The following is a 26,541-nucleotide window of genomic DNA, read 5'->3' as shown; positions in this document are numbered from 1 at the left end:
GCCTTTATACTGAACATACTAGACATGTTCAACTACAAAAGACAACAGAATTTCCAGGAGGATGATTTCTTTGACTACCTCAAGACTCTGACCTCAAGACTCTGAAATGCTAAGCTTTGAAAAGTGATATTTAGACCGTGACATGCTGACTACAGAAAAAAAAGGGGAACTGTCACTAGCTAAGCTAGTTTCAGGAGGGCATCTCCTAGCTCCTAAGAGAGTTAGTGAAGGAAAGGTCTCGACTAAGAGCATGTGATAAAAGTATTCTGTACATTCTGCTGCGCCTCCATACATTTATTCACTGGAAACAGCTTCTTCTGTCTTCTATGTAATATTCTCATTTATATTTCCAGGCATGACAGTAGGAAATGGTATCCATTGTTACATCTGTAGCTTGTGTCAACAAAAAGCAACGAGCTCTGGTAGCTTGTATCAACAAAAAGCACTCATGTTCATTGGTATGGAATACTGCAAACAGGCAGTGAACTGACCCCTATTTTCCTCCTTCCTGTCCAGTATTGTCTTTGTGAGCCCATTATTCTGGTCCCATCCTTCTATAAAAGCTATCTGCTTTCCTCATGATGCCCAATCATTAGTTTTAAGAGTTTTAATAGGTTTCATAGGGCTGCAAAATGACAGTGTAGAGTAGTTTTTTTCTTACTTTAAAGCCTTCAAGCTTTCCCTTCTCTAGTTTGGAGGATGTCAGGTGACATTTGCTACAAGAGACTCCAATACAGTTCTGAGAGCCCAAAAGGGTCTGACTAAGGTCTCTATAAATAGTCCATGCTATTCGTTTTCCCAACGACTTGTCTGGACAAAACTTTGAGTTAGGTTAAGATCTTGCTATTAAAAAAGGGCAGTTTTCTGACAAAGTGTGTTGTCAGTGGTAGGACACTCCCATACACAACACAAATACATCTCCTCTAGCGCAACAGAAACTGTTGATTTATTCACCTCATTAAATATCTCAGAGTATTAAAAAAATTAGTAATTTTCCAAAGCACCTGGAAAGCAGCTATGCTCTAACAAAACTTCCAATATTTAACAAAACATAACTAAAATCTAACAAAACTACACAGGAGTATTCCCACAGTGAGTCCACTGAAAAAAACCTCAATTTTCTCAGTACCCAGTGAAGTACCAGCTTAAATGTGCTGTCTTGATTCTTACACCTTCTATGACAATGAAACAAAATCATAAATACATACCAATGATCTGTTGTACTTGCTGAAACTGTTTTCAAGTGCACTTCTTAAACCATCGTTGCTGTCATGTAATTTTCTATTAGCTGATCTAACAAGGAAACACAGTTAAACTTGCAGAACTCAAGAAAACATAAAAAAACTCACTAAAAGAAAAATTTTCGAGATACTTCTACAAAAGCCCTTTTTTTCTTTAGCTAAACACTAAAGAGTAACATGAAACTAGAAATACATTGACAGATACTCAAACAAATTATCTGAAAAAATCACTGTGAATTTTAGGCTTCAGTGGCAGCCCAGGAAGCCCTTTTCACTTGTACAGCATGGTCTCAAAAAAAAAAAAAAAACCTCACACAATAAAACAACTAGTCCAGCCATTTCTGTACAAAATGACTATCTTTTAAATATTGTTGAGGTGATTATGAAGACAAATATCATTAATCTGCTTGAAATAAAGAATTTGTTTTAGGATAAGGATATCAAATACAGATATAAAGAAATCTCTTCATTGTGACCCTTCTTGTGCACGTATTGTATAATACTGCACTCTCTTAGTACTTTCCAGACAACAAAAGACAGGGAGTTACTGGAGAAGCAAAGCCAATAGGAAAAGGAGTGAGGCAATAATTTTTATGATAGCATGGATAGACTCAAATCACATTCAGCTTATTAGAAAGAAATGAAAGTTAGTGGGGCTAAGAAAAGAAATGGAAAGAAACCAACTGAAGTGTTACTGGGTCAGTACCACAGTAGAGTTAACACAGTAACATTTATGACAGCTGAGAACAACACCTTTTATGACAATTTAGGCCATTTCAATATTTTCACTCAGAACTTTTTCCCAAATTTCAACCTGATCTTTTGCATACTTATCCCAAATATGGTGGGACAAATTTTGGTAATAAAAATCTGAATTTCTAAAAACTTACTGAAGTATTTCAATTTGTCTTTCCAGATTATCTCTGTCTTCAGTATACTCTCGGATAATTTCTAGATCCCTGGGGGAAAAAAAAAAAAAAACAAACCAAAAATAAACACCAAACTTAAATGAATTTATTCTTAACAGGATATTCTTACATTTTCCCCATATTGCCTTTGGCAGAGTTTACATTTATGCTGAAATATGCTGAGAGTAGTTTTACGCAAAGTAGATCATTTGGTGACTTCATTAATCTCTCCATTATAACTCAACAAAGACTCTGAATGAAAAATGAAAGTTGTAAAAAATAACCATAGGGATTGTCTCCTTTTCCCTTCAAATATCATTTGTATTATCTGATGATAACCACACAATGAAACTGCCCTTTATGCTCCTTTTAAGGAGTAACTAGAAGTAGCTTTCATTCATTTTAGAAAAACAAATGGTTAAGATAGACATGGAAAGCTTCCAAAGCTATTCTCCCTAAAATTCATACATACCCTCATGTGAGTGCAAGCCATGAAGAAAAAAAATTCCTGATGCAGTACTGTTGTTTTATTCCTAAAAATGTCCCACTAAAAACAATGGATATTGTTGCAAGATTGAAAGAGTTTGCATCATAGCCAGAACTAGCTCTTTCAGAAACCTAACAAGAAAAATCAACAGCATTGATGACACGGCATCAAACATATCCCTATCCTTTAAGGCAAATTTAGAAAATAACAGTTGCCAACTGCATACATAATAATTACATCAGAGAATGGATTTTGTTTTTTCCCTTGTGAAAATATTATCATGTAGAAGTAACTTACCTCTCAGTGTTCAAAGACTGATCTGCATACTCGCTTTTCAAGGTATCTAATTCACTCTGCAGAAAAGCTATATTTGTCTGTGCTTCTAAGAGATCTTTCTTAAGTCTCTGGTTTTCCTTCAAGAAAGGAAGATATTAGATGTTAGCTGTCATAGTCACCTCCACAAAACGTTCATATATTATAATCGTAGAATAAAAACCATAGTTTTTAAAAACCAAAGTGACATAAAAATGAAACACAAAAATTTGGCATCAAGAGGGAAAGAAAATGAAAGAAGGCTAAATCAACAGAGAAGGCATTAAATTAACAGGCAAGAACGCCTTGACTTTTATTTTTCCATTCAGTTACAAAAAAATGGGACCACATAATCTCAAGCCATTTCTAAATGTCCTACATAGAATGTGTATATATTTAAACAGGTTCTTTTTCAACACTTACCCATGACTTCAAAGGTTTACTTTCTAGATTACCATTACTAAATGAAAAAAAAGGAAACCAACAAAAATCAAACCCCAAATCTTCACAAGTATAACAATCTGTATTGCAGAAACTAAAACTGAGGCTAAATAAATGTGTAAATAATAATAATATTCTCTTACCAGCAACATATCATGTATCCTTTTTTTTAGTTCAGCTACATCTTCCCTGTGATTGACATACTTGGATTGCTCCTCCAGCTTGAAGTATTAAAAAAAAAAAATCACAATCAATGTATTTGATTGTTCTGATTAAAAAAAAAACAACTTATGGAAATCACAATAAGTAATCCTTAAAAGGTTTTATTGTTACTAAAGTTTTTAAAACTTAAAAAGTCTTTCCAAATGTACTAGTAGACAGCATTATTAAAAAAAAAATCACTGGCTTTCTAGAAAATTGATATGCATTTTGCACTCTTTAGGTATAAAATATTCATAACTAGTGACACAGAAGACTGCTGTTAAGATAGAAACAGAAATAAACACTAACTTTAAAAAATTATAAAAAATTATTACTACCTCAGCTATGTAGTACTTGGACAAGAAGCTCTGAGGTTTCTTGTAAGAAATTTCCATTTCTACAAATGCTCTTCTAAGTGAAATTAAATACAAAACCCAAAAAATATACCCACTTTGCTTGCTGTAATTCTGGTAAAACTTACAGCAAAAACCAAGGTCAAAATTAAACCCAAATTACAAAATATCCCCAAAATCATTACTATCTGATATTTCATTTTACTTTATTACTAGGTCTCAAATTACAAGATCAGATGGCAGTTGAGTTCTAAAAGGCACTATATATCAAGTTGGATACTAAAAGGCACTATATGTAAATTACTATATCTGGGTTGCCAATTCCATCTTTAATTATAAATTACAAATACTTAGTGGCAATATATTGGACTATTTCTAATGGACCAAATATAAGACTAGGTAACTGTAACGTTAATAACCCAATTGACCTAGAAAACTGTTAAGCTACAGAATTTAGGTAATCGTTGCTGCTCCCTTTCCTAAGTATTTCAACAAATAACACAGCATGAATACAAAAGCACAGAATGTCAACAAAACCTAAAAACTATCTGCAGTTGCCACTTACTAATACAAATTAAATTAGAAACCTACAATTATGATTATCCATCTTGAGGGAGGCATTTACTAATACAAATTAAATTAGAAACTACAATTATGATTATCCATCTTAAGGGAGGCATTTCATAAGGTCAAGATCTCTTAAAACACTTTAAAAAACTCACCAGACTTCAACCCACCTTTTTAAGTTTTTTTATTGTCACCTGAAGATCCCCAACTTCAGTGTCATACTGGCGCTTCAGCTCATTTAGTGCTTCTTCAGCTTTTTGCTTCTCCTGTAATATTTTCAATCTCATTAGAAGTTGAGACAGGTTTCAATTGTTTATCAAAAAATTCATTCATTTTTGCTTAGACAAATGTGTCTTTTCATTCTGTCCCTTCCTTAAGATCCATAGGTTCTGATTATGTAATTGCAGTCCATTTCTAAAACACTCATAGAAATAAAATGGTGGCATGAAAGCAAAGATATGGGTCCATTCAGTGTTTTTCATTTTTTCATTAATGATTCCTGTGCTTAACATTCTCAATGTCATTTGCTTTTTTCCTTCTGTTTTTAATTTTTTTGCTTGCCAATGTCAGAACATTACAGGCCCATGTCAGTAAAAGGCAAGCATATGACAGCATCTCTGGTTTTAGATAAATGGTACCATCCCAGGAACAGAGAAAAGGGGATGGTTTCACTGCTGTCTACTCAATACCACCCACACCACCACGATGGTCTCAGCAGATGGAAATAGAAGCAATGCCATCTTTTACCAGGGCACATGGCAGGGTGTGTGCCTGTGTTTAGAGACTGCACCAAGTACTGCTCACAGGGATGTGGTGTGCTATTGACTGCTGTGTTTCAGTCATTCCCCAGGGACTCTTGTGTTTCATAACACAAGTCAGAATGCAGTAGTGACAAGTGGAGCCAATAAGACAGGTTGAGTTTTCACAAGGAAGAGGCAGACATAGATTTTGCTTAGAATTCAGAATTTCCCATAGGTTACACTGGCATTCATGTGTTAAAACAATAATCCAAGTAATCAATTTAAGTTGGATTCTCCTACTGTTGCCAACTACATAGACTCATATGTATTGCTGGGTAACTATTTGCTTCCCTTGAAGAAACAAAATACAGGATAGGCTCATGCAGAAGCAGGTGTCCCAGTGGCATGAGTGAGATCACTCTGACAAACAATAGCCTTGATTACAGGTATTAAGATTAATGGCTTAGTACATTCCCACAAAGTAAATAACTTAACATTTACACTCGGGGCGTTTTAGTAGGTGCGGTATGATGAGCTGGGAGCTACAAGGAACACTGGAGAGTGAAAATGAAAAAAGCCTTGTGAGAAACAAGTTAACAGACCATCTTTCATACCTATGGCTAGATGCAAACAGTGATTGAGAATACAGACTAGATGTAGATAATACACAGAAGATCAACTTCTGCATAATGCCAGTACATAACTGTAGATGTTCTCAGAGTAAGCAAACACACACATCCCAGTCCTCTTTTCAAAGAAGTGGAAAAGGGTATTCGGTGCTTTTTTCAGTGATTAATCACTTTTTGAGGACAGTAATTTTTCAGTGAAAATGTATTTGTTTTCTAAACATTAACAACTTAGCTCCCCTGAAAATGAAAATTTATCTCTACTAAGAGCTGCATTACCACTAGTTAAACATATTAAACCACACTTTTTTTTGCAGTTGTGATATCTTTAAGATTTTTATGCCATTATATTTTCTTTCTAGGAACACAATAGGCTTTTATGGTGTGGTAGGACTGTTTTCTCCTCTACAGGAAAAGAAGCTATTTGAAGTAAATCTATCGGAATACCATCTACCTTCACATATAATTAGTGTGAACTACTTAAAATCAGCAGGTTGGCAGACAGCACTTTGTTACTTCTGGTTCTGCAAGTAGTCTGGTGAAAGAACCCATAGCAAATATATAGGTGTTCAGTATACCGCATGTCCAACCAAGCAATAATTATGCTCATAGTATATCTTTTAATTAATGAATTTCTTATGCCCTCATTAAAACACTTTCACAAACTGTTATGCCCATATAAAAATTGGCTTATCTTAAATTAATGTACTAACAATTCTAAATGAACCAGGGAGCTGGTCTTGTTCCTTTGAATTATGCCCTCACATGTGGCTCTATTATATCGCTCCTTGGGTAAGAGAAGAGAATTTTTACTCCTTTTCATATAGACTGCAAGTGGGTTGAAACAACGGCTAAAACTGAGCAGATCAAAACAGAATTTCCCATTAAGTTTGAGGGGCCCAGGCCCTCACACATTGCTATCACAGTTACCCTCTCGTAAGCCTCTAAAATGTAGTTGCAGGAGAATGGAGGAAAGAAAGATCATACAAAGAAGAACCAAATAACCAAAGCTTTAAATTATACATAAATTATTTTATAGGAGAACTAGACTGCATTCTTTAGTGCTGAAATACAATTTTCTCCAGTCTGTTTCCAGTATTGGTCTAAGAAAGAAATTCTTCTTGGCCAGTATGTTCCCACAAAAGGGAAAGACTCTTTTTTTCTTGGTTTATTACACCTAAGCAGATATTCCTCTTTAGGAAAGCATTAAGATCATTCATTTTTTTATCTCATGTATAGCATTTTTTCATCCGGGCCCTGCCTACAGCAGGGTCAGTCCATCAGGATCAAAACCATGTATATCAATCCTGCTTAAGATCACTGAGAGTTCAGTAATTATGAAATAGTGTAAATATAAAATACTCACTTCCTTTTTAACTTTATGCTCTGCAGCCTGTATCCGTAGTTCCATCTCTTCCTCTAACTCACTGAGTTGAACTGCTGCTTTGTCCTGAGCTCTAAAAGTTAGAAGAAAATATTCTCTTAGGAATTGCCCTTCATCTTGAAAGAAACACTGTGTGAAACACATCTGCCCACCTCAACAGAAACAAATCAGACAGCAAGACAGGGAAACAGTTTAAAATGGCCTGGACCTTGAAACTGGTGTGGCTAGGCTAAATCCCAAATTATTTTGAAGATACTGGCAAATCAGATTTTAAATAATGACAGCAAGCTGATGATTAGCATTAAATACATCTGCATTTTTAAAATTAATTTACTAAGATGAAAGGTGTCCCTCGTTATCCTATGAAGAGACTTCAAAAGCAACTTGCATCACCCACACATACAAGATCTCTGTTCTGAACTAATATGTTTGGTTTTGGCAGTTATGTGAGACTGACAGTGCTAAGCAGTTAAAACAGGTAAATACAGTCCTTGAAGCTCATGAAGCAAAAATATGATTTCTAAAATGAAAGTATAGTGGGCACGTATGATAAAACTCAAAGTTGCAGCCAAGGAAGAGGAGTCAAAATGTTTTAAGGCATTTAACTAACAACAGAGTCTGCAAAAATTTGGTCCAGAATTTATCAAAAGTATGAACAGGCAATCATTTGCAGGCTGCTATATGTGCTTATGCACAAGGGTATGCACACAAACTAACTTCAGAACTCAGTTTACGGAAATACTTTGCATGGCATATTCCGGCATTAACTCTCAGTAGTTTAATCAAAAAAAGCATGAGAAGAGAAATAAAAAAGAAACTGCAGAACTGACCTAGAAACACAATTCACTGTACCTTTTTACCGCTATGGCCAGAGTTTCCATTTCTGTGCTTTGAAGTTTGATCTCTTGGATGAAGTTCTTAATGACATGCTCATACGGCTGGATTAATCTTGGTTCTGCTATGTGTATGTTCTGATACAGAACACTGACCTGCTCCTGCCTGAAAAAGAGAGATATGCACATTTTAATGCACTTACTTAGAACAATGTTCTATTACAGCTTTGAAAAACTTATTACAAGTTAAGATATTCCACTCTTTGCCTATTTTTAATTTAAAAAACTAGATACAGGCTTTCAACACGCAGTACAATATGTCTAAATTCTTTAAATTATGTTTACTATTTCCACTTCTCCGCTTTAATAAAGCTACTGGGGAAAAAAAAAAAGGCCCAATGAAGTAATTTTCTTACTTCTCATCATAGGGTAGTGAAGAAAATGCCACTGGAATAACCCACAATGTAGATCAAGTTTCTTGATTGCTCTAATGTTAATCATAATCCATGAAGAAATGTAAGATTTCAGGAGGTGGAAAAGGAAAACGGGTATGAATGCCAATTATCTAAGTTAAAAGGGGAAGGAGATAGAGGGAGGTGGGCTGTAGGCAAAATAAGAATACAGCTCTTCAGTTTCACACAAATTATTCTGGTCTATATGCAAATAATTTTGTCATTATAAGAAGTTAATTCTGTATATGACTCTCATGTGAAAGATTACAGATATATCTCATGAAGAAGACAGAAAACATTTCTGTTGGTATTTTAGTTGTTAAAAGCTCTCCTGAAATTCATAGTGAAAAGTTGCCTCAATGCAGGAATAGCATATACTGATTTCTATTTAATCTGGACTAATTTACATAGATTGCATGATGTTCTAATTGTCAGAGCAAAGAACCTTTACAAGATAAAAAAAAAGTAATAAAATAAGAGCCAAACCACTATTACAAAGTCTACTACATAAATAGCACTGATTTTTGTTCATGCTACTGGTACATCATGCAAACCTTTGTTTTTCATGCTAGGTTTCAACTCTGGGATTACATAAGGCAACGTAGCAGAAAATATTCTGTAACAGAATTTAGCTGTCCTAAGGAAAACTGAATGTGAGTGACATAGACTATATGCTAGAACATGAACACATATTCAACAACTTAAAAACCAAATGGAAAAAAGGAAAAGAGAAGATGAAGCCTAGAAAAGTGGAGAAAACAGGCCAGTAATGAGGAAAAACACATTATCAGAAGCAGTAATACAACCAGAAACGATATTTTGCACGTTCAAGTCTAACACCATATCTAACATCGCAAATATATGCCCCTTGTTGCTAACGAAAGCTTGAACTGATTCAACAATCCTCCTTGTTAGACAGCTAAAGTTTTCCTGTCTTCAGTGGAGGTAGTGCTACTTAATACATTCGCCATACACATGATATCAACAACTGTGCAATTCAACAAGTGTATATTCTCTTCATTTTTTCTCACTTGAAGCAATTCCACAGGCTTTGATTATTACTGCTGCAGTACTCTGCTTCTTGTATGTGATTTCTCCACTGAAGGTCTAACTTATTTTATTAAAACAGTACCACAACTGTTACTATAGCTCAAATTCCCTTTTAAACAATTTAACAACTTCAGGACACTGTAAAACTTGCTTCCAGCTGAAATGCTGACATTCATTTTGAGATAGAAAAACATAAAACCAAGAAATTTCTGTATTTTGTCTTGCAAAGGATTTCCTTTACAAAGGCTAATCCTGTATTACCTGTATTTAGTAAGTTAAATATCTTCCAATGTATGCACACAATTTCTTTTTCAAAATGTATTCTAAAGAGAGTAATATTGAAGTTCACAAACAGTAGCAATAACAGATTTATCTGATCATCAGATGCTACAAACTCTGTATAAATAATGCAACATTAAAGAACTCCTCAAATGTGTATTTTTTCAATTAATGATTTGCATTTAAAAAACCGTTAAAGACATTTCCAGAATCCACCTGGGGGGCTGTAGCCAGTGGTATTCTCTGGGATCAATACTGGAACCAGTCTTGTTCAACTTGTTTATCAATGACCCTGATGAAGGGATAGAATGATAGAATGTACCCTCAGCAAGTTTCCTGAGGGCACTGAACTGGGGGAGTGGTGATCCACCTGAAGGCTCTGCTGCCATTCTGTGGTACCTTGATAGGCTGGAGAGCTGGGCAGAGAGAAACTTAATGAGTTCAACAAGGGCAGGTGTTGGGTCCTGCACCTGGGCAGGCACCGCCCCAAGCGCCAGCACAGGCCAGGGGTTGCTCCTACAGAGCAGCTCTGTGGAGAAGGACCTGGGACTCCTGGTGGATCACAAGCCATCCATGAGCTGGCAGTGCCCCTGTGGCCAGGAGGGCCAAGGGTATCCCGGGGTGCATCAGGAAGAGCATGGCCAGAGGGTCGAGGGAGTTGTGCCTCTACTCAGCCCTGGTGAGGCTGCATGTGGAGTGCCGTGTCCAGTTCTGCTCCTCAGTACAAGAGAGACAAGGAGCTACTGGAGAGGGCCCAGCAGAGGGTCACAAAGATAATTTGGGGTCTGGAGCTTCTCTTTTATGAGGAGAGACTGCAGGAACTGAGCCTGTTTAGTCTAGAGAAGACTGAGAGGGGATCTCATTAACACATATAAATACCTGAAGGTGGGTGCCAAGACGATAGTGCCAGATTCTTCTCAGTGGTGCCCATCAACAGGACAAGGAGCAATGGCCCCAAACTAAAACAGAGGACATTTCACCTCAATATGAGGAAAAGTCTCTTTGACATTGAGGCTGGCAGAGCACTGGAAGAGGCTGCGGAAAGATATTGTGGAGTTTCCCTCTCTGGAGACATTCAAAACACACCTGGCCAGATTCCTGTGTAACTTGCTCTTAGCTGACCCTGCTTTGGCAGGGAGGCTGGACTGGAAGATCTCCAAAGGCTCCTTCCAAATATAAGTACGCTGTGATTCTTTCCAAAGTATATGCAAACCTGAGATCAGTTAGTTAGAGCACAGTGATAAGAACACCAGGTTGTGGGTCCATTACCAGTATGGGCCATTCACTCAAGATTTGGCCTTCATGATCCTTGTTGGTCTCTTCCAACTCAGAATACTCTGTTTTCTGGAAATACACATGCCTGAGTTTAAGCTAGAAATCAGTAGGTCTGTGATGCTGACCCTCTGCCACAGAGCTTAGTCTGCTATAAGATGCAGTAATCAGAAACCCAAAGTAGTTACTGTGAGGTTTTATTCTCCCTCTGTGATTAAAAAAAATTTTTATATTTCATATCCCTTTTTAGCCCAATGACCAGTTACCACACAGTTGGATAAAAAATATTTCAATAACACAGTTTTAGGAAGCAGTACTTAGGCTTAAGAAGTATCCACATCCAATATCAATACAACCACAACCATGCAGGAGTCCGGAAAGGTCTGGAAAGATCACAGCTGATCACAAACTCTCAATGATACTTATGTGAGTGCTTCTACAGCAACAACACAGGAAGTCTCAATTAAAAAGTAGACTCACAACTACTACATCAACCCAAAAAGAAAAAAATCACAAAAACCACCAAACACAACAAGAAAACAGATGAGAAATCAATGTCATGCAACCAAATTAGCAGGATTACTTAATCACCTATGATTTCAGGAAGAGGTAATACACTTTCATGAATTGAAAAGATTGTCAGTGATTTAATCACTTCAAGTATCCATGAATAAATGATGAAAGTAGCAGCAATTATATGGACTCTGTATCAACATGCAGTAAGTATTTGAAGATTATTTGTTGCAAATTGCCATTTTTATATTTTTAATCATTCCTCTCTTTTCACATGCTTTGTGAAATATCAGTGACACTGTTGCAGCAGGGAAAATTAGCTGCAATGAATATTGCCCAATTTGTTTGTTGTCACTTCTTCTTGAATATATGCTATTTCTTTCTGCAAATTCATTAGTTATTCAAAATTAATTATCAAAGAAGGTTTTTCAAATGTATTTTACCAAGCTGACTAGAACTCTAAATAATCTATCCTTTTGCTAGACAAAATGTTTCAGCAAAATTAACCTCAAATGCTTGGACTTGCTCTTTAAAACTGGTTTTCCCTGAAATCCTAAATTAATTTTCCAGTGTGTTTAGCTGCACACCTGTAAGTTCCACACTAAGACAGCTGTGTTAGTGTGGAACTTAAACGTATTCACAAATACTAATGCATAGAAAGAGCATTTTCTAATATACGGCATGCAAGTTTGTCACTTTATTCATCTGGCACTATAGATATACTACTCATCATGCACACATTTATTTCTGTTGCTTCTGCAAAGTGCAGACACCAAACACTAGTAATCCACAGAAAGTATAGCATCGTGCCCAAGGACTACTTTGGCTTTACCTTACCTCATCTCAAAGGTTTTATAGTATAAACCATCTGTAAAATTAGTACTTAGTAAGAGTAATTAGTCAATATTTGCACAGCTTCACATGAGTTAACTTAAGCAAAGTTACAGTATTCACATGGTTTCAGAGAGTTCCTGCAAGAACTGCATAAAGAAAATAAAACTGCTCCGATTATAATGCAATTTCTAAAATGATAGATTTAAAATACCATGGCTGAATAGAAGAGGAACAGACGGAAGGCAGAGGGATGACCCACACCAAGCAAACCCACAACATTGATTTTGGGGATATCAGATATTTAGACTATATTGTGCTATAATTACCTTTAATCCACACAGCTATATTAATCCTTATCAATTCATAGTATTATTTCTGGTATTTCTGCTGATTGTACAGTGACCATTTTTCTCAAAATCCACACTCTGAACGCAGTTCAGAAAAAGATGATGGAATTTTCCGACTAGTAACAACTCCACAGTTGCTCAGTATCTTATATGTGCTCCCTGTGTAGTCACGAGAAAGAATATGCTGTATTAGACAGGCCACTCAGTCTGACCCCAAAGGCAGTACTTGGTTTTAGAACACTATTTTAATGATCCCTTTCTACTGTAGGTCAGCTGGTAAAATTGCTCTGATCACTTGTAGAAGTTCTGTTCTGGTATGGACATGGAGAGATGAAGCATAAGTTGGCCTGAGCTGGGACGGTCTGAGCTGGGTGGTCACAATAAAACAAAGCTCAAGCATTATGCATCTGATAACTGTCCTTACGCTGGAGGCCAACAGCTTATGTGTGCCCCCAAGAGATCGACAAGTACTTTTTTCTGAAAAGCAGACACATTTCATATGACACTGTAGCAGAAAAGAACACATAGCAGAAAAGAACAACCAAATCTGACACAGATTGGAAAGGCTTTAACTTTGTCACAGCTGAGTGAGAGCCTAACACTTTCTCTAGATTAAGTGCCTGAAGGAAAAATCAATTACACAGAACTTTAACATGGTGTAACATTCAAAATATTTATGAACTTGAAGCACTATGGGCTTTTTAATACTACCTTTTCTTTTTCTGTATCTGCCCCTTCAGAAACAGGCTGCATTAAAAGAAGACGATCAAATCAGTAAACCCCAGATGAGACAGCCCAGCCAAGGTCTGATTCCCAGAGGAAAGATTTTTAATGTTTCCAAAGCATGAATGCTGTTACCCTAGAGGTGTGATTTAGAGCCAGTGGAGCAGCAGTGGAAAAGTCTGTGGGACAGGCAGAGAAAGCTTAAGTCTGTGGAAAAGAAGAACACCTCAAAGACAGTATGGCAAATGATCACATGATGATACCAGGAAAATAATTCAGGAAAATGAATGCTACAGTGCTTAAGTTGGTTGGCACAGATGCTGCTTTGATTGAAGCAAAAATCAGAAGAGCAGTAAAACTTAAGGTAGCTAAAAAAGTCTTCTAGCTCACAGAAAGGCATTCACCACATTTCCAGCAGAGCACATCTCTCAAACCCCTTTCATGATATGTATTAAAAGATAAGACAACATTCCCATAGTAGAGATCCCCTCTCCAGCATGGTGGTGAAAAAAAAAGGACACAGCATTTGGTTTTCCCCAGGATTTTCCTTTATCCCCTCACCAGGGAACATGCTTCAACTTCCAAGGAAACAACCTCTCCAGTTGTGACATCATGATTCATCATCTCATGGAAGTAAACACAAATTGCTGACAAAAGTAAATACTGTGCTCTTTATTGACTTTGGCAAAAATCCATCCTAATTTATGACAGCAGGAGCAAGACAGGTTTTGGATGGGTTTTTTATGCACCAGAACTTCCTTCTTTGCTGTAGTACAGCGGTACATCCCATGAGCATTGCCTGTTTTCACAGTTTAAGTAGCTCACATTAAGAACAGCATGCTTTTCTCATTTTATCACATCCCCCAGATCCACATTTTCTATACAGCTCCAGATGAACAGACTGGGGGCACACTGTTATCATAATCACATTAAGAGACTTTGGAATTGTATGAAGCATAAAATCTCACAATCAGGCAGCACTGAAATCTGAGTCTGATGAATAGTCAGCTTGGCTGAAAGTACAAGGCACACAAATAAAACAAAGACTAAAAAGCAAAGCAATGGAGTATGAGGCCTCTCAGTGGCAGCAGATTTAACTCGAAACAGGGACACAAACTTTCTGCTTCAGATAAATCCACCCATTCAGGCTCTAATTAATTTAGTTCAATTTCCAATAAGATTATCCAATTTGCCAAATATTGCACAAAAGTTGCCTGGTAGGGCTTAGTCTTTTTGACAGTCCCAAGCCTTTGTTCCTCCTGACTGAAGTCTTTGACATTGAAATTTAAAAATCCGTTTTCCAGGAAGTTTTTCTCCTGTAATTTATAGAGAGAGAAATGCCATAACATTCATAAGTACTAGATTTTTCTTGTAGTGTCAGAGGATGTTAGATTATTCCTTGCTCAAGCTGAGGAACGGAAAAGGATTGCCATTAGGGAGACATTCCTACACACTTAAAGGAAAACATCTGTCTATGAGGAGCATGGAGGGAACCTTTTAGTCTTGCCACTGAAATTCAAACTGGGATTGGAAACAAGAAAGAATGCAACAGTCCAGTAACACCATCAACGGCTAAACACTTCCAGTGTGGCACAGCACTGAAGCACTCATTCTCTGGAGCACCAAAAAGTAAGTTTCTTTTTTGTCTGCTCCTGTACCATTGCAAATACTTCCGAGCAGAATAAACTAATGAACATGGCTGACTTCTCAATAAAACAGATTTCCATCTGGCAGTTCACTATAAATACATATAAACTAAAGGCACTGCATGATTCTGTGTTTAATTGTGTGATTCTGCTTGATTCTATAAATTAATTCTATTCCTCATTATATGTAACAATGCAGAAGGGTAGCTGCATTTTAAATGAAATTAAAAATTAAACAAATCAAAACAGCAGCAAGAAGAAAAAAAAAAAACAACAAACTACCCTCTGTAAAATTCCACTAAAGTCTGACTTCACATATTAGGTTATCAGCCTGCAAAGACCTTCCACCATTTTTTTTCCTAGAGGCAAATTGCCCACAAGCACAAGTAAAGGCTAAGGCAAACAATATTTTGACTCACAGTAACCACCTAACCAAGAAATCTAACTTAATTTAGTCAAAAAAATCTGTTCAAGTGAGGAGGAAAGGAGCAAGGAGTAAAGAGACTCTTTAATGACTCTGCCTGTTTAACTGCAAACAATAAAACCACAGCTTCAGCAGAGACTTGAATATTTTGAAGTATAATCTTAAAGGACTGTGCAACTGATATACCAAACAGCAGAGGTATGATCCATGCCATAATGAAATTACCTTTTGCAAAAAAGTAATTAAATTCAAAATACGCTTATTTTAATATATACTTATTTTAGTATCTGGCAGTAAACAATTTTGCATTAAATGCCTGCTACTACACTGAGGACTGGGGCAAGGTATAGACCTGTTACTGGGTTTCACACCTCATTAGGGAGGGTATTTATGCTTTCTAAAAGTTCAGTCACATAAACTGAACTTTCAGTTACTGAAACAGAGACAGAAACATGTGAATCGTGGAAATTTTCCTTTTGATTTCCACGGGTATTCACTCAAGCTGAGGAGTGACAGAGACCACAGATGCTTACTGTGGCATTTTCTCCTGACTTCAACCCTTATCTCACTACTTCCATTGCTATGCCTGGTTTCTCTCTGTACAAACCCCAACAGCTTCAAAGCACATGTGCCAGTGTCTTGCTGGCCACAGTCTTGCGCCATAGTCTGCGGCCACAAGGCAAAGCATTTTGAGGAACTGAACCCCAAAATGACCAAGATAAAAACTACACAACTGAGATTAAAAAACATGGACTCCCAACTGCACTCATCTGGCTTTGTAGAGTTTGTCCTTTGGAATTACTTTTTTCACAGATGCCAATGTCACAACAAATTTATGAAAAGCAATAAATCCCATCCTAAGGATGCTAACTCTTTCATAGCACTAAAGATTCAGGTATGTTCCAAGCCCATTCTAGCTTTCAACGACCTGCCTTTTCCAGAATAAAAACTTGAAGTGACAAACAACTAAAACAAATTAAATCATTTAAACAAAACGATAAATCTTTTTTTAAGTCCAGCTTGTACTTCGCTTGATTCTTCTGCTTAAGACTCCTCAAAGAATTTCAATTTATTCATTACTCATGTAAGTGGTCCTAATGATTTTAGTGGGACTACTCCCATGGGAAAAAAGCTTAACATACATTTCAACAAAAAAAAAAAGACATGGGCTACAAATGGAAAAAAGTTGAGCTGTAGAACAGACCTGGTTCTAGCACTTTGGGATGAGAGAGGAAAAAAACCAAAGAGCACACTGTATTTCAGTTGACACTGACACACATTTAATAAATACAGCCAACTGTGAAGGATGTTCAAATCTGAACCTGAATAAGAAACATTTACATCCAATTACTGCCCACCTGATAGTATTTAGCCATCAAAACTTAGTTATTTTCAGTTTTTATGTAAAAGAACCATAACAGAAATTACATTATGTCATGATGAATTTAGCAAAACTGCCAGATGCATCTGCATAGTGGAGCCAATTAAAGCTGCTCCCTTTCCTATTATCCACTTAGACTATCAGTAAGACTATACTGAAACTGCTGCTGCAAACAGTAACCAAGATACTGAAACGGAACTATTACCAAGAGGAGACAGATGCTTTCACAAGTTACCACTGCTCATGACTCAGATTTCATTTCAGCTCCTACTGAGTTTCTGACTTCAGGTTATTAACTGTATCAGCAAGCTTTCCAACAGTCTTTTGTTGTTTAGAAAGCAAGTGTCTAACAAGGAAAGCACCATGAAAAAATTAAAACCTGATCAAAAATACTGATCTGTCTGAAATGGGGCAGTCCAATAAGACTAAAGAGTATTAGTCCAGAAAGAAAAGAAAATTTACTCCGGATTTACACATGACTAGCCGGCTAAGTAACTGAAAAATTTTCTGAAGAAACTTTTTGCCTCATAATCCAAAATATTTTTAATGTGGCTGGAACCAAATTGGTATCAGTAGGAATTTAAAAAGCACCAGAGAGAAACAACAGAGAGATATATTCATGTGCATGACTTTTTTTAACTCTCTTGACTAGCTGCCAAGTCCTGAAACTCAGATTACTTGTTTTCCATCATAAATTACTATTTTAAAATGAAGCAGAATCACTGTACTTTCTATGGCCAACATTTTCAAATAAATTTTGAGCACCTCAGCTTTCAGGCAGATTTCTGAGAGTCACCTAAATGTGCCTCTGTACAGTGGAACCAGCCCCGTACTGACAGACCTGTGGTAAACGGGTTTACCCTCCACCAAAGCTACCATCAGTTGTCTTCATTTCACTGAGACCGGGGGCAAAGACTCTCACAAACTTCAGTGAGCTCATCACATAGAGTGCCATATTTACCAACACCGTTAACGGGGAGGCAGGAATGTTCTGGTCAGCCTTTACCAGGAAAAGACTGACTGAGCTGCAAGAAAAATGCTGGGGGCTGGCCGGGGAACAACACGAGGAGAAAGTTCTTGCAGAGCCGGCAGAACTTTACATCTCGTGTGTTCTAGCAGCCAGACTTTCCCACGTGTGTCGCTGGCATAACAGAGCAGAAGAAGCAGGAGAGGCTGCACGCTGGAAGAACGGCTCTGGAAACCACCCCAGCCGGGAAGCAGGTGTGCAGAGGGCCCTCTGCACCTGCAGCCACGGGGGAGAGGGGTCAGGCTACTCGGCCGCTCCCCAGCTGGGATTGCATCAGCGCCGGCGGCGGCTCCGCCAGGAGAGCCGTTCCCGCCCCGCAGGACGGCGGGGCCAGCTCGGCAGCGGCGGGGCCGGGGTGCCCACAGCTCAGTCCACCGACCGCGGGGCCGCGGACCCGCTCCCACCACCGGGGTCGGGGTGGGACGGAGCGGGCGCGTCCGGACCTTACCTGGGGATGTACCTCGCCTCGTCCCCGAGTCGCACCTCGAAGTCCTTCCAGGGCTGTTCCAGCCCCGAGGCGACCCAAACCGCTGACGCCTCTTCCTCCTCCATGCCCTCGTCCCCCGGCTCGCTGCCAGCGGGCTGCGGCCGCGTGGCGCCGCGGAAGCCACGGGCGAACTCCGGGAAGGTGATGGCCCCGTCGCGGTCGCTGTCGAGGCGCTGGAAGATGGCCTCGGCCTCGGCCGGCTGCACCCGCAGCTCGGCGCAGAGAGCAGCGAAGTCCTCCCGCTCGATGCGGCCCGAGCCGCTGGCGTCGCACGCCAGGAAGAGGGCGCGCAGGCGGGACAGCTCGTCCCCGGCCACCTCGGGATCCATCGGCCAGCGCCGGGGGCGCAGAGACTCCGAGCGCGGACAGAACGCAATGGGATGCCGCGGGCGGCTGCACTACCTGCCGCTTAGCGGGGCGGGCCGGGTCCCGCTCCGCCCCGGCGCCCCGCGGGGCCGGGCAGGCCGGGAGGCGGAACGCAGGTGGCGGCTCCTGGCCGGGGCAGGTCCCGGGCCGGGCTGCCGGCACTCCCGGACAGCAGGGCGGTCCCGAGCCGGCAGCGGCCGTGCTGCCCCACCGAGTGTAGGGCGCGGGGCTCCCCTCGGGCCCAGCATGTTGCGAACAGCGCGGGTAACTACAGACAGCGGCGTAGGGTAAAAACACATGTCTCGCCCCCCCTGCAGCACTCAAAGGTGAGTCCTGATACTATGCGGTCGCCGTAAGGTGTTACACCTAACTTCCGTTTTCCAACTTAATAAAAATACTCTTCACGTTCATGGAAGACCCAGGTGATAACACAAAGTTTGAACAGATAAATTCTCTCTGGCACGAATAGTCTTGGAGTTTTACCTTGTGGGTATGTGCTCACAGGTATCTCACCACCGGTGGTTTAAAAATGTGGGCTGTTAAAATACCATCTTAAACTGAAAATGCAAAAGCTGTATTCAATAAACCAGAGGAGACAGCTTTTCAGTGCTTTGTGAAGAATTAGGGTTTTTCTTGACAGAAGTCAAGATCTTTTCCTTGTTGAAGTCAGATTCAAGACTCAAGTTCCATTTGAATCTAAGGGATATTTTAAAATTATTATTTATTCCCTACACTTATTCTTGTTAATGTCTATCTGCAAATGTGAATTTGTGTTATACCACAGCTGTGATAAACAGACTACAAATCTAATGGTCAAAACAGGCATTTCCTTCTTGACCAAAACATAGCCTAATTATGTCATCTAGCAAAGCGTAAATAGTCCATCTTACCTCTCCTCAGAATAAAACACATTCCGTAAATGGGAACTATCAAGTTGCTTTGCCTAAGATGTGGAATGCCCTCAAAGGGATGGTTTTTTTTTTAACAGCTTTTGATTAGGCAGACAGCCAAGAGCCTTTCTCTAGACAATAAAGAGTTTTGTAAAATGTTCCCCACACTTTAAGGAAATATAGCAGTTAAGCAATTTGAAATATAAGTTTTAGCTTAAAAGTATGAGATAGCAGAAATACTTAAACTTATTGTTTTTACACATTTTATTACATTTCCACCACACAATTGCAAAATTAATAATAATAGTAAAGTGGCTCATCATCAGTTTGTTAGTGTTTTAGTAAAACATAATTAATTTAACAAAAGTATTCTTCCTGTTCTATGGTCTTTTATTTATCCATCAAATTTTTATTACTAAAGTGTGTCATGGATCCCTTAAGGGGTTGGTGAAGGCCATCCAAAGAGAGAAACTTCTCTTGTATATACAACCCAGCTCTGTTTATAGGAGCTGGGACATTTGGCTTTCAGAGTGGACAAGCTCTTGAGGTGAACTGGAGTAGCCTCATCCAGGTCTGAGTGTGTCTGACTAGCCAGACAGGGAGTTCCCGCTCAAATCAATGTGCTCACCTTGTTTGCTATTTGTTTTTTTAATGGCTTATTTGCCTTTTGGGTTTTTTGGGGGTTTTTTTGTGGTTTTTTTTTTTTTTTTTTTTTTGTGGCTGAAGAGTTATGGGTTGACATTGGTCAGCTATCCTACCCTCTCTTTTGCGTACTCTTGTGTGTATCTTTAGTGATAGTCACTACCTTGGGCTGCTAAGCAGAGGGCTTAGACTTTGGACATGTAGTTCCTGTTGGCTTTTTTTCCTTTTCTTTTTTCTGTTAGAGAAGTTTTGTCACACAAATGGCATGAAGCACAGTGTATCATTTAGCACTGCCATGGCATAGGTATATTCTGCAAAACAGATCATCATTGCAATGGTTCACAATACTACACAGCCCATGCTTGTTTGGCAGGCCATGGGTTAGTTGAATAGTTCTGACACAACTGCACAAAGATAACAAATGGTTTATTTGTTAAGATGAAAGAATGGTCTCAATGGACCAAAGAGTGGTGAGACCAGGATTACCAGCAGGCAATGGCACGCTTTCTTCTGAAATCATGTCCCTGTTCTTAGAATGACCTGCTCTTCAAATCCAGCTCTAAATTAAATAAATATGCAAATGCTAGGCACTGTTTATGTTTATGTGGCATAGTAGTCTTAAATTCATAAGAGAAGTTTTAAATTCATGCATAAATTCAAGATACTGAAAATACACCATGCATTTCAGTCTATCATCTGTTTTGCTCACTGTGCCATGAAGCTCACAAACTAGCCCAAGAACCTATTTGGCTGAAGAGGCAGAAGCGAAAATGAAATCATTCTTTGGAACTTTAGAGAGACCTAAGGCAACAGATGAGCAAGAAAGTATTCATTGTATCACTATTAAAGTGTCCTGTTTTACTGAGTGGGAAAAAGTGGATTTTGATGCTGTTATAAGAGACAGAGATTAAATGTTACAGATTAGAAGAGACATGTAAGTCAGAAAAGAAAGGCCGGCCGCACATGACATCTAGATCTATTTTCCCAGGAAGCAAAAGAGCAGAGGAGCTGAGCTGACCACTGGGATAAACTATGGAACCTTGGTATGCTGTTTGAACGCATGTAGTCTCTGAAGGTAGCTATGCAGAAGCCCAAAAATGCTGGAATGCTGTGCTCCAGTCAGATTCAATGCCTGAAATAGCAGCCCTCTTCCCAGCCCTCTCTGTGTTTTGTCTTGGGACTCTTACATACATATTAAGAGAAGATTTTTAACTTGGAACATCAAGCATTTAAAAGTTAGGAAGTAGAACATAAATTGGAACAATTATTCACTGATTTACTTTTCATCAATATTGTTTGTTGACTTGGGCATTGTCTACAATGTTATCCATACTATTCTGATCTTCTACTGAGGACAGAATGTATATTTTGGTTAGTTTCTGCATACTTTAACTAAATTTCCCAGCATTAGGGTTGGCTAAGAAAAAAAGTTTATCCCTCTGGGGTTGCAATTACTCTCTTATTCACCTTTTTCTGTTTTACATTAGGACAATTTAAGCAGTTTAGTATAAACTGTGCAATCTACTTGCAAAGTACATGACATCAAGAGAGCATAAATAAAATACAATCAACCAGTGATATTGAAAACAGTTCATATCACACAGAGGTATCATATTAACCACAACACCCTGAAAACTAATTATATCAATCTACTCCAATTTCTTCCCCCTCAACACAAACTTTGCCATCTCTACAAGTCACTACAGATCTCAAAGCATCACAATCCCAGTGTGGCACTCCATCTGTACCTTTTGTACCTACTTGCCCAGGACCTTTTCATCACCCCTGCCATCAGGAAGGGAAGCACAGTGTGCACAGGCACATGAAGGACAGGGAGAGAAGACGGTGATGATGTGCAGAGCAGAGTCTAGGAGTTCTCCAGGAGATGGGCTGTGGTAGTGGTTCTTCCTACTGGTTTCCATTTTCTGTCATCCTTTTACAGTGTCTTCCTTTGCACTCTTTATTACTTAGATGGCATTTTCTATGCTTTGATGCATTAATCTGTACTCTGATGGCATTAAACTAACTGTTTACCTGGTTCTGTCCCGGCATGCACTTTGTGTGAAACACATAGAATAGGTGCACATATTAAATGCCAAGTCTGGACAGATCACAGAACATTTCTGCATGCTCTCATTCCCTGCTGCATAATTTTTAGTACTACTGAATATGATTCACCCTCAAAAAGGCATAATCTATGTCTTTAAAAATTTAGTCCAGGAAATTAAAAAATAATATTTTGAGACAACACAATTTTGTGCTTCAACTTTGTGATAAAATGACACAAAAGTGACAATAAAAATTCTTTGTCTAAGAAGAGGTACATTTATAGGCCAAAATGTTTCTCAGGATATAAAGATTTATTTTTTTTTCCCTAAACATTTAGCTGTTCAGACAAAAAAGTTGCAAAAGACCCTCATGGTATTATAACACTTTAACAAACTTCAGATGATGACTCCAGATCATGAAGTATAAACCTTTCAGGAGAAGCATCTTCAGCCTGAAAAAGACAAAAGTGGCCCTTGATATTTAAATATCAAAGTACCCAAGGTGCTTTTGCAGAAATTATTGAGTATTGGCAGTCTTTTTAAAACCTTGTCTGTATGATCAACTGACTAGCCAGGGAGATGCTGAAATGACTGATAATGACTGCTGGGCCTAGTTTGGACATGTTAGCTGTCACCCTCATGCTGCTCTAATAAGTTCTCCAGCCCCCCAAAAACAACATTAGAAGACTGTTCTGAAGACATGTTATTATATTGTTAATTCTCAAAATGTATAGTGTTTTTGAATAACATAAGCAGCTAGCAATAAATACTTACAAATTTCATTGTTTATGGGAAGCCTTCCTTGATTTGGGTAGTCTATATAGTTTTTTCAATTCTAATAGTCAAAACCAAATCACATCTACCAATGAAACTTCTTTGTTCTTAAAGAAATGGACATCTCAAAATGCAATTCCCCATGTGCAAATCCTGTTAACAATGAGCAATGATGAGAAGAGAGGATATTAGTGTCCTTTTCAAGAGAGAGATAAACAGTGTTCGGTCAAACAGACATGCCTCCTTCCAGTTAGGATTAGCTTTGACCTTTTTCTGCAAAATGATGCCAAAGCTCCTTCAAAAACACAGCAAGGTCCAGGTTTCCCTTGCAAACACAATAGTCACTGTTTCACCCTCTACCTATTTCCCTTTCTTGCTCAATGTGTTGGAACATTTCCCCGGAAGCAGAAGATTCAAATTTAAATCACTGCCTTGCCTGAAGGAAATTAAGGTCACATGCAAGTGTCCTAACCACAAAGATACAGTGATGGAATTGAGAAGCACACAGCTGCTCAAAGCCACTGTGCCAAGCATCTGTGTTTTATAGTGCATTATAACTAGACAAAAATAGACTTTGGTGAAAATGATAGATGACAATTTTCCATATGCCGGTTGATCTCTAATCCATCTTTTATTTTTCTCTGTCTGGTCCAAAAAATCTTACATTATTTTCACAGATTCTGACTAAATGGTATCTATTCAGCAGTTGTAAGACAGTCTGAAAGATATTTGCTTACCTAGAGCAAGAAATACCTTAATCTGTTCAGACAGAGAGAAAGACTGAACTCATTTCCAATCTTGTGTGTAATAATCTTACCTTCAGGTTCCTCCTTTAAGAAGACATACATATTCAGTACTTCTTCCTGCTTTATCCTAGGCAAAAGTGGCTGCCACTGTTTCACATTGTGAAGCCTTCTGCTATTCATGTTAGGCAAACTCTGTGTACCATCAACAGGGCAGGCCTTAAAAGAATGAGGGAAGAATGTCGTACTTGTGGATCCCAAGAGGGATGTTGGCAGTTGAGCTGCTCAGTGTCCACAGGGCCATTGGAGAGTCCTACAGTTTGAGGCTTCTGGGCAGTATTCCTGAGGAAAACATTACTAGTCAATGCCCCATTGACAACAATTTTGGATGAGGACAAGGTTTAACCCCAGCCAGAAGCCAGTCCCCATGCAGCCACTCACTCCTCCACCATCAGGAGCAGGGACACGACTGAAAGCATAAAAGTGAGAAAACTCTCACTTTTAAGTCTTTGGAGATAAAGACAGTTTAATAGGGAAAGCACACACACAAGCAAAGCAAAACAAGGAATTCATTCCCTGCTTCCCAAGGGCAGGCAGGTGTTCAGCCATTTCCAGGAGAGCAGGACCCCAATACATATAAAGTGACCTGAGGGTATAAATGCCATCACTACAAACACCCCTTCTTCTTCCACACTTTATATACTGAGCATGATGTCATATGGTCTGGAACATCCCTTTGGTAAGCTGGGGTCACCTGTCCTGTCTCTTTGCCCTCACAAGCTCCCAGACACCCTGAAGACCTCACCAGTGCGGCCACATGAAAAAGCAGAGAAGGCCTTGGCTCTGTGTAAGCCCTGCTCAGCATTAACAATTTCTATGTTATTAACCTTGTTTTCAGCACAAATGGAAAAAACAGCTCTGTGCTAGCCGTGTGAAGAAAATTAACACTACCCCAGCCAAAACCAGATGGTGTCTGTCAGTCCCCTTGACTGCAGCTAATGATTTTGTGTCTGTTCTCCAACAAAGACTCTGAAACTCACCTACCTAGGCTGTTCTATGATTTAGAACAACCCCTGGCATTGGTTGCAGCACAGCTAGCATCTCCCATGATTCTGTCTCAATGAACACTGTTTGGGAGATGGGATAATCCAGTTTTAATGTGGCCACTCTGTTTTGGAGGACATGTCCAGTTCAATAATAAAGTAGGCACTGCCATGTCCACTGACCTAAGTGCCAGAGAATAGTGATTTTTTTGTTTAATTTACAAAGGCAGGAAAATTACTTGTGTAGGCCTTTTTATTTATAAAAGGTCAGGATAATATTTGAGATGATAATCCTATTAGAATTTACTTCCTGAATATATGGTACTTTGACAATAGTTTAGATCTAAATGCTGAATAATTGTGAACTTGGCTAATTTGACCTTTCTTTTTTGTATCATGAGAGAAATAAAATAAGTGTATTTAAAAACCCTAAGTTATTGCTTACTACAATGTCTGACCAGAAAATATTGCCATAAAATATTGGAGTGGTGGACAAAACTGGGGATGTAGTAAAGCATTCCTAAAAGATCTTCTAAACAGGAAACATCAAACAAAATTAATGGGGGATTTAAACCAAAAGAGATTAAAGATTACATGACTCAGAGCAGAAAAGTAAAACAAACCATAAAATAATCACAAAATTATAGAGCCACACTAATTTTTCATTTCTACCAATTTAAGGAATCTTCCTTTCTCAGCATGGAAATTGCACAAAAGACAATTCATCTCAGCAACACAGTATAAAATCAGACAGGACAAAAGAGAATTAATACTATTGAACATTTCGTCCACTAAAGGGATATTAAAAGAGGGTTGCCTTTCACCTGCCCAAAATCATAAAGAAAAATAATATGTTCTTATGAGCCTAAATCCATTAACAGACTTGATATATACTTTCCTCAATATTTATACAACTGGAGAAGACTACAAAAATAGGTATTCCAATGATTTTTTTTTCTACAAGTGAAATCGCCTCTAAGGAAATACTCAAGAACTCCTATGAGAAGTTAATACTATGTTTGTAACATAAATGCTTTTGGTGACAAGCTGACCTTCCTCCAAAAGCACCTGATTTCTGAAACAGCTATACAAAAATAACAGCTCAGCTCGCGCTCAGCTGCACTGAACTAGGCTTTAGCCATGGTGATGTCTAAGTGCTTTAGCTGACTGTACTACAGGACTAAAAGCTGTGGGATATTATATTTCATACCACGTTGTAGGTGCATGACAGTTGAATGTGCTCTGCTGACTCCTGGGGTTTCTCTCAGCACAAAGAGGCCATCGCATTCTCCCGCCTGATATGGGAGGAAAAATATCTCATGTGACTGTCTTCAGTAGAAGGAAGGACAGCTCTAATTTCAAGTAGTGTGTGTGAACTGATAACTTTCAAACAAAACTAAGGATGAACCAGTGGGTAATTTTGAACACAGCAATCTGAGAGGGAAATAAAGAAAAAATATAAAAACTATTCACAGGTAATCCAGAGCAACAGAAAAAGTTATGCTCT

At 38.7% G+C, this 26,541-nt stretch overlaps 1 protein-coding gene across 3 annotated transcripts in view; it reads right to left on the bottom strand.

Moving 5' to 3' along the window:
• Window positions 1-22,363, bottom strand: part of RASEF (RAS and EF-hand domain containing) — a 37,395-nt gene extending 15,032 nt beyond the window's left edge. The window contains exons 1-8 of one of the 3 annotated variants that reach the window (XM_059836779.1): window positions 22,188-22,363; window positions 8,113-8,259; window positions 7,243-7,333; window positions 4,681-4,776; window positions 3,533-3,610; window positions 2,934-3,049; window positions 2,132-2,200; window positions 1,209-1,293 (exon numbers count right to left, since the gene is read on the bottom strand). In XM_059836779.1, coding sequence (XP_059692762.1) covers window positions 1,209-1,293; window positions 2,132-2,200; window positions 2,934-3,049; window positions 3,533-3,610; window positions 4,681-4,776; window positions 7,243-7,333; window positions 8,113-8,259; window positions 22,188-22,348 — 843 coding nt within the window. In that variant the 5' untranslated portion in view covers window positions 22,349-22,363. Of the gene's footprint in view, window positions 1-1,208; window positions 1,294-2,131; window positions 2,201-2,933; window positions 3,050-3,532; window positions 3,611-4,680; window positions 4,777-7,242; window positions 7,334-8,112; window positions 8,260-18,489; window positions 18,913-22,174 lie in introns of those variants that run through there. The other 2 variants (XM_059836780.1, XM_059836778.1) reach the window with 2 other exon arrangements.
• Between the last annotated feature and the right edge of the window lie 4,178 nt (window positions 22,364-26,541).

Source organism: Haemorhous mexicanus, chromosome Z (genome assembly GCF_027477595.1).
Source record: "Haemorhous mexicanus isolate bHaeMex1 chromosome Z, bHaeMex1.pri, whole genome shotgun sequence".
In the NCBI taxonomy this organism is placed as follows: domain Eukaryota; kingdom Metazoa; phylum Chordata; class Aves; order Passeriformes; family Fringillidae; genus Haemorhous; species Haemorhous mexicanus.
The sequence above is the reverse complement of the archived record's forward strand: the minus strand, read 5'-3'. Positions and strand labels throughout refer to the sequence as shown.